Below are 14,340 nucleotides of genomic sequence, written 5' to 3'. Positions count from 1 at the left end.
GCCAATTCTCAGAAAAGGAGTTTTAAAAATTGATATATTCGTGGGCGTAATATTTCACGCTTGGAACTAAGAGTGACTTTCTTCGCCTCCTATGTAATATACCATAACCGCGCGCTCTCGCAGGAAAGGACGCGCTAATATGGTACTCACCATCTCGACTCATTCCAAGCCTGAGGCACTTCTGTAAGCGGCAGTACTGGCAGCGATTTCGATTCACCCTGTCTACGACGCAGTTTTTGTTCCTGGGACACTGGTAGTTGACCACTGAGCTCTGGGAACGTCGAAAGAACCCCTTGCAACCTTCGCAGGTGATGACGCCGTAATGAACGCCACTGCTTTTGTCTCCGCATACTTTGCATGGTATTATCTCGATTTGTGCTGGAATGAAGAAAAAGAATAGTTAAAATTGAAGCGGTACCGTGTGAGGGGGGCTCGTGTTAATTAAAGTCTTAATGAAAGACCAAAAAACTTTAAAGAAAAGATAATTTTATATACTGGGTAGAGTCCTTTAGACCAAACACATTACCATTTCTAAATGCGTTTGTGGCGAATTGCGCATTTTGTCCTTTATGGTTTCGAAATAACGTTTAAAAATAAAATATTTCTCAGTTGGTTTCAGCTCAGATTGGGGTGCAGTTTCCCCGCTCCAACAACCCCATCTTGTGTGTGAGGCGTTATTCCCACGCAGGATAAAAGAAAAATTATATTCACTTGGATAATCCGCAATAGGAAAACAGAGAACCGTAATGGGTTAGTAGAGAAAGGAGTCAGTAACCTGAATTTCTAAATATTGTTAAAATTTGTAGGGCGTTCTTTACACACCCTATTCTCAATGGTTTATACGTCAGAAATTAAATACGCACCTTGAGCAAACGAAGAGCGCAAGAAAACTTTGTGCATTTTAATGACATAAATTTATTTATTCATCGTCAGAAATTGAAATATCTACGGGATAAAATAAAATTTTTCCAAAAATTTTGAGAAATTTCAATTGTAAAAAAAAAGATTTGAAATCTCAGAATCATCAATCCACAACGAAACATTCAAAATTCAATTTGCAGCGGTAAAAAAGTGCGCCTACGAATAAAGAAACGAGAAATTCGTAAAATGAACATTTCCAGTTTTACACGTATTTGTTCAAAATTTCTGTTCTGTAACAGTTAAAAATTGAAATGAAAGACATTACAGGTTAGGGTTTTGGAATATGAAATTCCGAGTCCTGGAGATGGGTTTGTGGACCCATATGCAAATTAAAACCGTAAAGAATTAGTAACAAAAGACCTAAGGAGAAAAAATAAAACATAAAACTAAAACGAAAAAAAAGGAGAATAGAAAAAAATTAAAAATAATTAAAAAAAAGATCCAGGATCGGACAGGCCCTTAGAGTCTCCATATTTTCGACTTCAGAGTTAGCGAGACGCTTCCATTCGCGGAAACACATAGATTTTGTTCTCCAAAGTGGGGCGCAGTGTTCAGGAAAGCCTTTTGTGTCCTGTGAAAGTATTTTCGTCATTACACATGGTAATTACGCATAATATATCCTCATTTTTTGTTGTAAAATAGATGATTTCCTATAGAAAAAATTAAAGACAGATCTCTAAGGGACAGTGCGTCAAACATCTTCGAATATCGAATACCTCTGTTTCCCTTCGGGCCTAAAATTATGAACGAAAGTAACAGTAGTGTTTTCCTCCCTTGTGGAAATCACTATTTTTCCAATTACTGGGAGTTTTTTTGTTTTTATCAAATTGCTAGTAAACTGAATATTTACATTTTTTTAATCCAATTTTGCGATTTTCCGATAATATTAATTGTTGTTAGTTTTCTCTGTCCTCTCTATTTGTTATTTTCCTCTCCGTTTTATGGTAATTTGATCTGATCTCAATTTTGCGCTTTGCTGGTGCTTTTCGTTTGGACTTAGTTTGTTCGTTTCAAGCTGGAACTAGATCAATTATTTGTCTGACCTTTACCTTACTATAATCTTGAGTTTTAGTTCACGGCAACATTTATAATTTTCGATTATTTAATCTAAACATTCGACAGGAATAAAACACGCTCATACTGTTTTATCGCTCTAAAGCATTCCAACAACACAAAGAAATAATAACTGAGCTTTTTATTATTCACAAGTGTATATTTTTACCCAACCCACAGTGCCACTGACCCCTAATCGGAAATTTTTCGGCAAGTATTTTTGTATGCCTAATCAGATAAATTTTATTGTTATTTTTGTAAATGAAATGGGAAAATGGGGCAATAAAAAAATGCTATTTTGCTACATATTCATACAAGGAGTACAACATAATGCTCTGCGTCACCCAATCGACACGTATTAGAAATACTGCTAATAACAAAACTGTATTTTTTTTTTCACGAAAACGTGTGATAAATGTCTTTACCGTACATGTTGCTGGATGGAAGTGGCACTTTATCGCACGTGGTTTTACCTCACGCATAACGTCTTGGTCAGAGTCAGTGTCAAACATTTCGACGGGCAATGTCAACCTGTCGATTTAAATTGAGACGGGGGTGGTAAAACGGCACGACTGTGCGCAAAAACTTTTCCGCACGCTAAAATTCAATTCGATTTACAGAAGAGAGCACAGTTAATACACGTTCATTTGCAGGACGTATATTCTGCCCAACATCAGTGAAAGCGTCTTTGTGGAACTCGATTGTCGACTGAATAATATGAAGCGAAATCGAACCGAATTAACCTAAAGTGTAATCTGCGTGCGGTAAAATTTCAATTTCTGCACTTGTCAGATAAATAACTGAAAAACTTTTAAGTCTTTTTTGTTAATCAAATCCATTAAGGTGGCAGATACCGCCTTCTAAAAGCAAAGCGACAAATCAATTAACACCTGCACTTTAATTGTTGGCTACTGGTCTATTTCTGCAACCAAACCAAAAGATCAATTGCGTTAATTAATTGTTTAATAAGCCGATATTAATAATTTAACTGTTGTTATTACATAAAAGCGGCTCGGCAGCGCCTGAGGTTAACAACCTCGCCATTATTAGATTTTAATACCCATTATATGACTTATTTAATTCACCATACTCTACTACAACATTTCATGTGCGAATCGATTTGCGTTTCTAATATAATGCGTTCACCACACAACGTTGCCGGATTTAGTCCCATTTTGGTAATAGTTGCAAAAAAAAAACTCTCATTCAACATTGATCGAGGATCATCGAAAGAAGTACTGGATGAGGCACGGTTTGTTCCACCCTTTGGTCACTAATCCATAGCCGTCAAATTGGCGGACGTGACGTCACCACAACTGCTTATGCGTCACATATGGCGATTGTTTAGGCCCACATGACTCATTCCAGATGACAATATGACATCCCGAGGTACAAACACGTGGCGGTCTTGAACTCATAAAACGGGACCAATTTTAGTGCTATGCCGGCTGTTGTTTACTACATCCACTTCTTTAACGTCAATGGTTTTGATAATAGTAAATGATGAATACCTGGATGTACCAATTCAATTAGAGGGACTGCTGGAAGGCAACGAAATCATAATTCAAAACTGAAACTCAAGCCCTGATCTGAATGATAAAACCTGTAGTTTTTTTTTTTTTTTTCAATTTATGGCAGACTTCTGATGTCATAGATCATGGTCTTCTCATCACCGAGCTAGACTTAGATAGTTTAAGGAGAAAGTGGGCCTCACTGGGTGTCCAGGTACATTTCTAGTCTTGTGTATTATTTCATTGGATTGGGCGAATTGAACCTCTACGATATAGTAATAACAGAAAAATTCTCTCTGGAAGGCAGAAATGAGATGCAAAGTAAGGGAACGAGTAAGTAAACAGTAAAATTGACGTGAAATAAATTTTTGGAGCCTGAATTTTTGCATTAGTTTGTTTTTGCTTTCGATATTTTTCAGTGATATGATTTGCGCTCTATTTTTTCGTTCATTTTTGTTGTTTTCTCCCGCTTTATTACTCTTTCAAAATTAGATAAGTATTTGAATTTAATCTACAATAATTAGTCAATAAAAATTATGGCAATTTTCACCTGTTTGTAGGAAAGCAAAGGAAATTATAACGGAGAGGAAAAAAGGGAAAGCAATAAACGCGACGCTTTATTAGAATAAAGGAAGACATACCCCGTACGCCCTGTCTTGTAACCTTTAATTAAAATAATTTTTCCATTTACTATACTAAAGGCCGTACTACTCAAGATACCAGCGTTTTAGGTTATTTGAGAAGTAAATATAAACTTGCTCTTTTAAAATTGAATTCCCCATCCAGGGGGCCCGTTTTACGAGCCCCACTTCGGTTATCTGCGGAGATACGACGCCGTGAAGTTGGCCGAAGTCGCTCAATTTGCTGCTCAACAAAAAATGCTTCTTTGTGATGGTAAAACTTTGTTGGGAGTCTCAAGATTACGTTAGTAACGTAATAACGAAAGCGAAATGGCTCCAACCGTTCAGGTTCATGACAAACTTTTATAAAGCCAAAATGATGCATTTAAAAATATACAAAAAATTCCCTTTTATTTTAGCAAATAGGCGAAATCTATCAAACGCGAATGTGAAGATAAAGTTCCGTTTTTTTTCCACATTGGATTTTTTAGGTTTTGAGGCGAGGTTTTACCGCACGAGTGTGGAAATTATTAGTGTTCCGTATACGACTGTTGTTGCGTGAAAGACGCGAGGAAGAGTTTGGGCAAACGACTCCATATCGAAAAATAATAAAATCCAATTTGGGCGCCAGCGGAAAAATATAAGTTGATGATATACCTAGAAAACCGAAACGTCGTCATGAAATTTCGTATTCACGAGAGACTTTCGTTCAAAAAGTTGCTTAAGAAATGTTTGTACGGATGCGTTTATTTAAATTATTTCTAGCATTTAACCGTGTGAAAATGATAATTATTTACTTATGTACAGTGGAAATGGTGCGATGCCTAACTGTCGTGTTCAATTAACGAACATCCTCCACTAAATTAGAAAAAAATTAGTCCCAAATGCAATAATTTAGATTTTAATTTGTGAAAGGGTGTGCTCTCCCATCTGGGGGTTAACCGGATTAAAAATAGAAATTATGTACCAACATACTGTGGGGTATTCTGGCAGCTTTCAAGGCTATAGATGCAAAACAATAAATTAATGAAGAATTCCTTCAAAGCTTGAAAAGTTATTATTTCCCAGACGGAAGAATCTAGAATGTTGATTTGTAGCGGTAACATGTACATTTATCTATGGTTTAACCGAACCAAACTGAACCGTACCTCTAATAGAATTGGCACTCTTCCTCTCTTCCGGATCTAAACCCGGTGGCGGTGGCGTGGACGAGTCCACCGAGCTCGAATCCTGCCTGTACAAATCTCTCCCGTTGCTGGTTTCACCGGCTACACCCCAAGCTTCGTCGTTGCCGAACAAGTCAGGAAAATTGTCCATTTTTCACAAATCACACTGTTAAACACTAAAGTTCGACCCCTGATGCTCCCAAACCTCAGGGGGCGCATGGCGCACGTAGTCGACCGTCCCGTTCACCCGATCTAGGTCCAGGTGAGACGAGCTTAGTACAATATTATAGACGATTATTGACGGGTCACTGAACCGCTTACGTCACAAAGAGCAACAATTTGGAGATTTTTAGGAAAAGTTCCGGATGCTTGTAGATGACGTCGACCTCCATCTCGCGCTTAGGGAGGACCTGGAAAGATCAAGGCAGAGTGCACCCCAAACGCACCATCTGAGTAGAGGAAGGAAGGTGACTAAAGGAGGATGAATGAGTGAATGCGAAAAAAACGACTAAAACGCGCTCGAGACTTGTGACGATAAAGGGTCATTGGTAATTTCACAAATAAGTGAAATATTTCTATTGGAGGTTGTTGAACTCGGAGCGTCACAACACAGCAACAATTATTACCGCAATCATCTCGTTTTAATAATAACTACTTCAATCAAATCAGAAAATTTAAATTGCTTTTATTAGTGTTTAAACCTGTTTGTTCGGGTTTATTTTGAACCCGACTGCTTCCGGGGCTATATTGGAATCATATTATTGTCGCACTGAAGGGGAGATGTCGATCCTCGTGATTTGTTTTGCGCCTATAGATCAGCCACTGACTGGTCTAAACGTTTTTTCTAATTCGAAAAATGCGCAGTTTAATCCAGGAGAAGCGGGAGGGAATGGTTTTGAATTAAAATTCAGCGAAAACTATAAATAATAAAATTGAATGAATCGAAATTGAAAATATTACTGGTGCCTAAGTACGTTCATGATTTAGTGCACCTTGAGCGTTATAAAGATTCTTCACAATTTGAAAAATTATCGTAGTGGTGCCCTAGAAGCACGGCGAAAAAGTGGAATTCAAACGAATGATTTCTAAAAATTGCTGAGTCTAAAAATACAGTGATACGTCAACCTTTTCCTGTGTTCTGAGCAATGTAACAATTTTATGAATTCCGAAAAACTTATATTTTAATTCAATAAAGGCAGGGACGTACAGAAAGCGATTTTCTAGTAAGAACCAGTGGGAACAAAAAATAAAATAAAAAATATAAAATTCAAAAACAGCTGGATTTTAACTACACCAATGGTTCAATTTATACTGGGTGACGTAGTGATTGTAATTTGAATGGTTCTCTTTTAAGTATAATAAAAGCAGATGTGTACTGAACGTAAATTTGACAGGTAAAATAGGCCGAGTTTTCAGTGTTTAAAATTCAACTATAAAACTTAAAATGTCGAATAATATTTATCAAAAGTCATGGGCGTAGGGCAAGAGCAATTGTTAAACTAATAGAAAATATTAATTGTTACTCGACATAAAGTCATCGCTTGGAACATTTGTGTCACAGATATCTGTCAATATTCTCCTAATGATTAACGTAGATAGACGGTTTGCCAGATTTTGCAGAGAATTTTCAAATGTAAAAAAAAAACACTGAGACGTCAATAATTTTGCTTATGCCGAAAGGTTCTCTACGGTTAAGAAGAATCTCCTATGAGTCACGTAAAAGCAGGGACGTATTGAATGTAATTTTGAACGGGGGAAGCGGGTGGCAAAAGCAGAAATGAAAGAAATAAATTCTAAAATTTAATGGGTTTAGGAACATTACGATTCGTCAACGCTTTAGCGTACAGGGAGAATTGTAAAGGTAGCGTGTAATTTTAAAGACGTGTTCTAAGCTAACGTAAGCAGGGGCGTCTAGATCACAATCTTCAAACAGGAAAAAATAATTTGAAAAATATAATTTTAAAAACATTGACGTACCGGATGCAATTTAAACGCAATAACCAGAACCGAAAGCAGAATACACACGAGGAATAATTTTGGAAAGTACCACAGCAGCGACGGCCACAAGATCCACATGACCTTGCGATGGCAGCTGCATGGCAACACCGCCAAAATGATCGACATGAGCTTCAAATGACGTCATCAGGTATGTTCAGGTTGAATGGAAATCTGTGAGGCTGGGGTAAGGACCGAAAAAAGATTCGCGAAATAATAAAGGAAAATGCTGGGAATTAGGTAAATAATTCATAACGGATGATGTGGTTCGAAAAGGTAAATAAGCGGGCCGGGTTCGATAAACTTGAGCCAAAAACTTTTGGAGGTTCATTGACCTTCGTGACTCCAGGCACGCCGGCAACGCGAAATAACGACGTTGCCTTTGATAAGAAACTTGGCCGATTATCTTTGCCTCTTTTTATCAATTTGTCTTTATGTTCTTTTTCAATTACGAATTTCTAGCTTTCGGGAAGAAATTCTGTTTGCTGTGACGCAATAATGCAGATACGACAGACGGTGGAGTGGAGATAGGCGACCTTGCAAGGCCTTTTCGGGGCAGGACTTTATCGCTTTTTTGAGGGAAAATGATCGATTTTCTAATGTTCATATCGCCATACAGATAAAATCGTATTTTTTTTTGTTTCATAATCGCATATAAATGTTTTAAATCCCGGCTTTCTTCCAAGAGTTTTGGAATTTTGAACCCACTTATTGTTGTTTCTCTAGTCGTGAATGTACATAAGTACTTTGGTAGAAAAATCTGATAAGACGTGGTTTAACAATATTTACTTAATAGTGCAGGGTGGGACTTTACCAGAAAAAAAAATGGTAAATTATGAAATCGAAATGCCTTTTCCACACAAAGATGGCGACACTAGCGTTTTTTGCTCCGCCCAAGAACAATGCAGATAATTGTATATTTTGTAACTATGAATGAAATGAAGACAACGCTTTAATTTTACTTAATTTTACTGCTACAGTCAGTTAAGCCAACAGCACTGCTTTTAACCTTGTGAATGGATACAATTTAAATTTGCTAAAATTTTCCATTAGGCCACGTGTGAGTTACAGCTTTCTAGAATTTGATCTATGTCGTGCCAACATCTAAATCAATGTCGAAATATACCGGGTGATTCACCTTTTAAACGGCAAAATTTAACGTTCGACGGAACTCCGAAAAGCAAAAAAGAAATGTTTATTTGAACTTGTACGTTTCAAGGCTTCGTTATCGAAATACATGGTGATAAACCTATTTTTATTTAATTGATACAAGATTATTATTACATTATTTAAATTGCTATGAAGCTTGGACAGCAAATAACCATAAATCAAGTTATAAATTCTACATTCTCTACCTGTCAAAATTCGATAATACATCACCTATATTGCCAAATTGTGTTCCTTGGGCTACAAATAAAATATCACGAAAAATGGTTTGCAAGCTAGCTGTCTGGAGATAAATTTAAGCTGTCGTGGTCCGAAATTTAATTTTCATTAATTTGAATAAACTTTTTATGCAGGTAATTGTTTTCCAGAACTGTACCCAAATGCATGCTGTTTTCCCCTGTTGTCAGCTCGGAAAATAATGCGTTTTCGCACATGCAGGTATGGTAAAGCGACCCCTTTGTATTTTCTGACATTTTTTTATTAATTCATATAAACGAAATTTACGCACTTAATAACAAAAGAAATTAGAGTAGAATTCATTTTTTTAAATACATGAGAGATTTTCGTGTTAGGCTGTGACGTAACGAAACGTGTATAATTTTGCCATATCTGAGAAATTCCGATAATCCTGCGATGTTTAGCACATCTGGCGAGTTTTCGAGACTTTACACAACATTAATAATATAGAATCAACCTGAGAAGAACAAACTGCAAAATGCTTTTTGTTATAAGAATTTATGGCCGGGAAAATGATTTACCTACACCAATGCGGGGTTAACTGTGGATAGGAGATCAACAAGCCTGCATTTTCTGAGAACTTCTAACTAACAGAACCAAACCCCAACTAAGCATTAAATTATTTTTTAACTAATTAATATATGTACTACATAGGCATCTGCGTTAATGCAGTTAGGTTGGGCATATTCAGCACTCAGTTCTTCAAAAAAACTCTTATAGATCAGATCATCTTATAGATTTCTTTTCATACTAAAATCAAACATATCATACTGAATCAAGTGCCCGAATATGCAAATTTCTGAGGGATGTGGCAACGCGGAAGACAACCCCAAATACATTTTTTTTTCAGAACCACCCTGTGTATTGTTCAAACATTTCCGGTAAGCTGAAGTCAAACAACACATCGGATCGGAAATGAAAAAGTTCTGAGGACTTTGCAGTTAAAATAACAAGCAGTTCTCAACTCCGAAATCACGAAACGATCAAATGGAGAGCCGCAGCTCGACAGGCGAAAACAGAAATAAAACCGCACTTCGAAGAGTGAACTCGATCAGTTTCCATGTGTTCCGCCACCCAGAAAACCTCCCCAAACCCCGAGAGCTCGCATTAGCAATAAAGAAAAACAACGTGGCCGCAGTCCGGCCCTGCTTTTTGGAGAACAGTTCCGTATGGAGGCGCGGTTCAAAAGGCATTGAACTCGGGGTTATTCACTTCCCGAATATCTGAATCTGTGGCATTATTCCGACACGTCAATCCGATGACGTATCATCATCAACGCGGCCTTTAAGGGAAATTAAAGCCCTTTGAACGCCAATCTCGTTCTCGCTTGTTTTGCGGTGTGAATGACCGATTACGCGAACTGATAAGCGCAATGACAATGAGGATCGGTGCGAATGCGGCTTATACTAAGAAATTTTGCCGGCATTTTGTAGGTTTTAACTGGGATTTTTTTTTTGCATAGGATTAAGGGACACTACACCAAAGCCCTGCTAACGGAGGAATTTCTCAATCCGCTGATTCAATTCCAGTGTGGTTGGCAAAGCTATCAGGACATTGATATATTGGCCCTCAGAGAGGATGAATGAACGACTTAGATGCGTGGCAGCTTTTGGGCTGCCATATGAGGGGGTAAATATTTACGGTGCAAAATGTTTGTGCTAATAAGGTGCACCAAAGCAGAGCGAGAAAATTAAATATTAAAGGTGAAACTCTATTATAGGTACTGATGATGAAATCATCAAAACACTTCCGCACTACCACTTTTTCCGAAGGCACTCAAGTTCCCATTGGTCACTATGAACTATACTAAGTTACTAAAGCAAAATATCACCGTTCAAGTACGGCCCTAAGGGCCACCGATCACAGTTGCGCAATTTTCCGAAAATTCGCGATTCACGCGGAATTTTTCGCGGCGGACGGATCGCGTAAGGGTCGGTCCACACCACCGGCGGTTGGTGGACTTTTTTCGGACATCGTTTTTTTAGAAAAGCGAGCCCTAACAAATTGTCCATGTATCTGTGTAGTAATCCGAGAGAGCGCGCAGTTGGAATCGGCTGCGAAAGACGCGATTAGCGACGTCTCTGTCCCACCCGTGCCCCTTCAGGCACTCGTCGCGTCTGACGCAAACCGGTGACGTAGCGGAGCCCCCACTCGGAACGCGGGTTCGTTAACCTTTGGTGTAAACCCTATGACTACATGCGGCAACGTTGCCGCTATTGGGGCATTTTTCTTCGACGCGCGGGAAGATTTAATTCTCCGTCTTGGGTGGGCAAGAGCTAAGAGAAGAGCTATCAGTCAAAAAGTAATTATTAACTAGATAATCGTTCTTCACTTCATATTTTTTTATGTGGGCCATGCTAAGATGTGCCGAACATCTCGAGAAATTAATAGAACAGCGAGTGTAAATCCTCGTAAAACGAGAGCAAAAACTCTACTTTGCATTAAGAAGTGTGGAGATCTCGTTGAATTCTTACTGTGAATATTTTTCATTCAAGCACATCCTTTTCTGCACCCCAGTTTAAAGTCTTAACGGTACGAAATTTATTCTCTGCATCCTAGTAAATTCGAAAATTGAGAATCCCTAATTTTGATTAAGAAATGCAGATATCGCGTTTATTTTCAATATTTTTCATTGAGAGATCTGGTTCGGAAAACTCTGTTTAATTACTTAACACCATCAAATTTACTCCCTAAATCCTACTAAATTTGCAAGCTTAAGGATCACGGAAATTCTGAAAATTCCAAATTAAAGATCTGACAGGATGGATGCGTTGCCAGAAAGAGCCTGGAGCGATTATCCAACTCCAAATGCAGGTGACTTAATCGCCTCCTTCATCTTGATCATCCCCTTTAGAAGGATTTCGAGACGAAACGGCATCTCCGATAAACCACTGGAGCAAATTCGGACAAATGAAAATGAAATTTTAACGGTTCTTAGACGAGTCAAACGTTCGACGAATTTGATTTAAAATAGCTGTATAAAACATTTGCGTTTTGCGTTTTAAATTTTGCAGAAAACTTCCTTTCCACTTGCGTTTTTATGGAAAGTAATTGAAACAAAAAAGAATAATTTCAAATCCGGCACTGGCATGTTTCAACTTATTATTTTCAACCCGAACTTGACTGGTCCTCCACCTGGAATTCAAACTTAGGGCGACAGCAGGATCTAAGACGTAATTGTGTACGCCGGAAATGAACCTCTGATTAAGTAAACTGGGGATGGTTTTTGACTATGGATGTGAAACTACTCACTTTTTATGGGTTTGCGCACTTTCAGTTATTGAAGTAATTTGAACCACATGATCATTATTATATGTATTATGTATTAATGCTCGTAAAGTGGAACTGATTGAGAGTCTGAGAGGTCACAATGGAGATCAATGTGCTCGCAAGTACTACCTATGGAAGTGGTTTTTGAGCTAAATTCTGAAACTCTTCGCTATAGTGTGTAGGGCAGTTTTGCTACTCGTTGTTGTAAGTGCAGTTTCCATCGTTACATTTCTCTTGGCTCTAACCGAAATGGCGATTTTGCTCTGGAATAATAAAATCCATGCAATCTGGGATCTGGAAAGATCTAATGTTGTGGATCTGGAACCATGAAAAGACTACGGAATTCAACTAATTTGGCCAAATTTATCAAAATGAGGATCTAAATGGTCGAAAACCATGATGTTGCATTGAAGCCGTAAAACCCTAACCCTCTCCCCCCTCTCCCCTTCGCCCAAACTTCAAACTTAATATTTATTAATTGCGTGATTCAGGCTGCGTCTCCAAGCTCTGTTGCGCCTCAATTACAACGGGTCGCTTCCCCAAACATTGACTTCCATTTAAATAACCATTTATTATTCGAAATGTGTTAATAAAACTTCAATTAAAATTTTATTTGCGAAGCTAACGTTCGCTTTTCACTGTCAGAAATTTTGAGTAGGCCTATTATGCGGCGGATTTTCATCGAAGTCAATGACTCTGGCCGTACATTTCGGAGGTCGTTCACCTCACCGAGGCCCGGCAAGTCTTAAAAAACTTTCAGACCATCTCCAGGCAAATTGGGAAGGTTTTTACCTCGGACACCGTCACCTGACGGGTCAAGACCGAAATTCGTTCTAATTACACTTTGATTGCGTTGTCGTATCACGTGCCAAATCTGCAACGACAAATTGATTTTAAATTGCTTTTTTGGCTTTGTTTACACGGCTAACGCAAATACAAAGCATCATCCACGACAACGGTGGAATTAAGAAAAACTTGCATAATGCTGAGCAATCGAGCGACACGACGCCATCATGGGCTTTTTTAGGAAATTCAGTTAACACGTTTAGCTATTGGCAAGGTGAACAAACTCCAAAATTATGCCGGTATAGGTGTCAACGACACCTTTCGGTTCCGATGGTATGGACCTACCCGAACTTTTGACCGATTATATTAATAGCTTTTCCGTGTTTTTCTGACAAGCAAAAAGCGCCTTTCCCATAATTAGAGAGGCGTGGCCTTTGGTAATTAACTATTTGGTGAGCTTGTTTTATGATTAGCAATTTGGTAGCAAATTATTAGGGAATTTATTCAGCTTATATGGAGGTGCAAACTGTGGATCACGCTAGCAAGAGTCAATGAACAGAGGCAGGAGGTGTACCGCCGGTTTTCCTGCTGGATAATTCAAAGCTAATGATAAAAGCTCAATATTGACAGTTAATTTACATTCGCCACAACATTATTCTAGACAAAGCAAATTTTACCATCATTTTTCACGTGTCAAAAAACGACAGAAGAAAATTGACGAATGATCCACTCGAAGTATTACCAGGAAATATCCAGCATGCCTTGCCATATGATATGAGTCGCGTTTCCATAGCAACCATACCAGTTCGGTTTGTTTCTATTTTATTAATGTGCATATTATTATTAATTTTAGTTAAAAGTAGTTGTTCCCTATAATAATAGTGAATTTTTAAAGTGATATCATATTGTGTGTGTGTGTGTGTGAGCGCGCTTAGGATTATTCAAAACCAGTTTTTTTCTGCGGCCATTTTGCTTCAAAAGATTTGAAGAACTGAAGCTTATTTTAATACTCTAAAGTGTGTTGTAACAAACACAAAAAAGTGAGTTTTGAAATTGCCCTCCAAATATACCCGTTTGTAGCCTGAAATTTCCATTATTACATAAAAATACTTCATTGATAAATTCTTGTTCGCCAACTAAAATATCATTCTTGACAAGACAAATTCATTTATTTCTCCAATTTGCTAAACAGAGACAGAAAATAAATGAATAATTTTGCACCAATGGGAGCAATGCTTTGAAATACCCAGCATTCCTTGAAATTTGTCATTTATCTCATCTTTACCGTGTTTAAGTTTTATTTGTGCCTGTTGAACATCAAATTGTAACAATTACTTTTAGGTATTAACAATGTACGTTAATTCTATATAAATTCTATAACCACGTAATCTTTAAGCATTTCTAAGCGAAATGTATATTCTTTAGGTGGGTAGATGGGTATTTCGAAACACACGAAATAAATCTATGCAGTGAAAGAAAGTTATGCAAATTTCAAGTTGTTACTGGGCATGTTTCGAGCCATTCTTCGCATCGTTTGTTCAAGAAAAAATGTAAGTTTTATGATTTTTTCATTTATAAGGGCCCAACTTCATTAAAAAAATAATTTAAATATGA

General features: G+C 37.7%; 1 protein-coding gene across 12 annotated transcripts in view; it reads right to left on the bottom strand.

Annotated features, from left to right (window-relative positions):
• Hr3 (Hormone receptor 3) overlaps positions 1-14,340 on the bottom strand; it is a 76,313-nt gene that overhangs the window by 8,038 nt on the left and 53,935 nt on the right. For 5 of the 12 annotated variants that reach the window (XM_066287006.1, XM_066287009.1, XM_066287010.1 and 2 more), the window contains exons 1-3: positions 10,312-10,774; positions 5,254-5,681; positions 151-378 (exon numbers count right to left, since the gene is read on the bottom strand). In XM_066287006.1, the coding sequence (XP_066143103.1) occupies positions 151-378; positions 5,254-5,422 (397 nt within the window). In that variant the 5' untranslated portion in view covers positions 5,423-5,681; positions 10,312-10,774. Of the gene's footprint in view, positions 1-150; positions 379-5,253; positions 5,682-10,311; positions 10,775-14,340 lie in introns of those variants that run through there. The other 7 variants (XM_066287012.1, XM_066287013.1, XM_066287011.1 and 4 more) reach the window with 3 other exon arrangements.

This window comes from Euwallacea fornicatus, chromosome 10 (assembly GCF_040115645.1).
Source record: "Euwallacea fornicatus isolate EFF26 chromosome 10, ASM4011564v1, whole genome shotgun sequence".
NCBI lineage: Eukaryota > Metazoa > Arthropoda > Insecta > Coleoptera > Curculionidae > Euwallacea > Euwallacea fornicatus.
The sequence above is the reverse complement of the archived record's forward strand: the minus strand, read 5'-3'. Positions and strand labels throughout refer to the sequence as shown.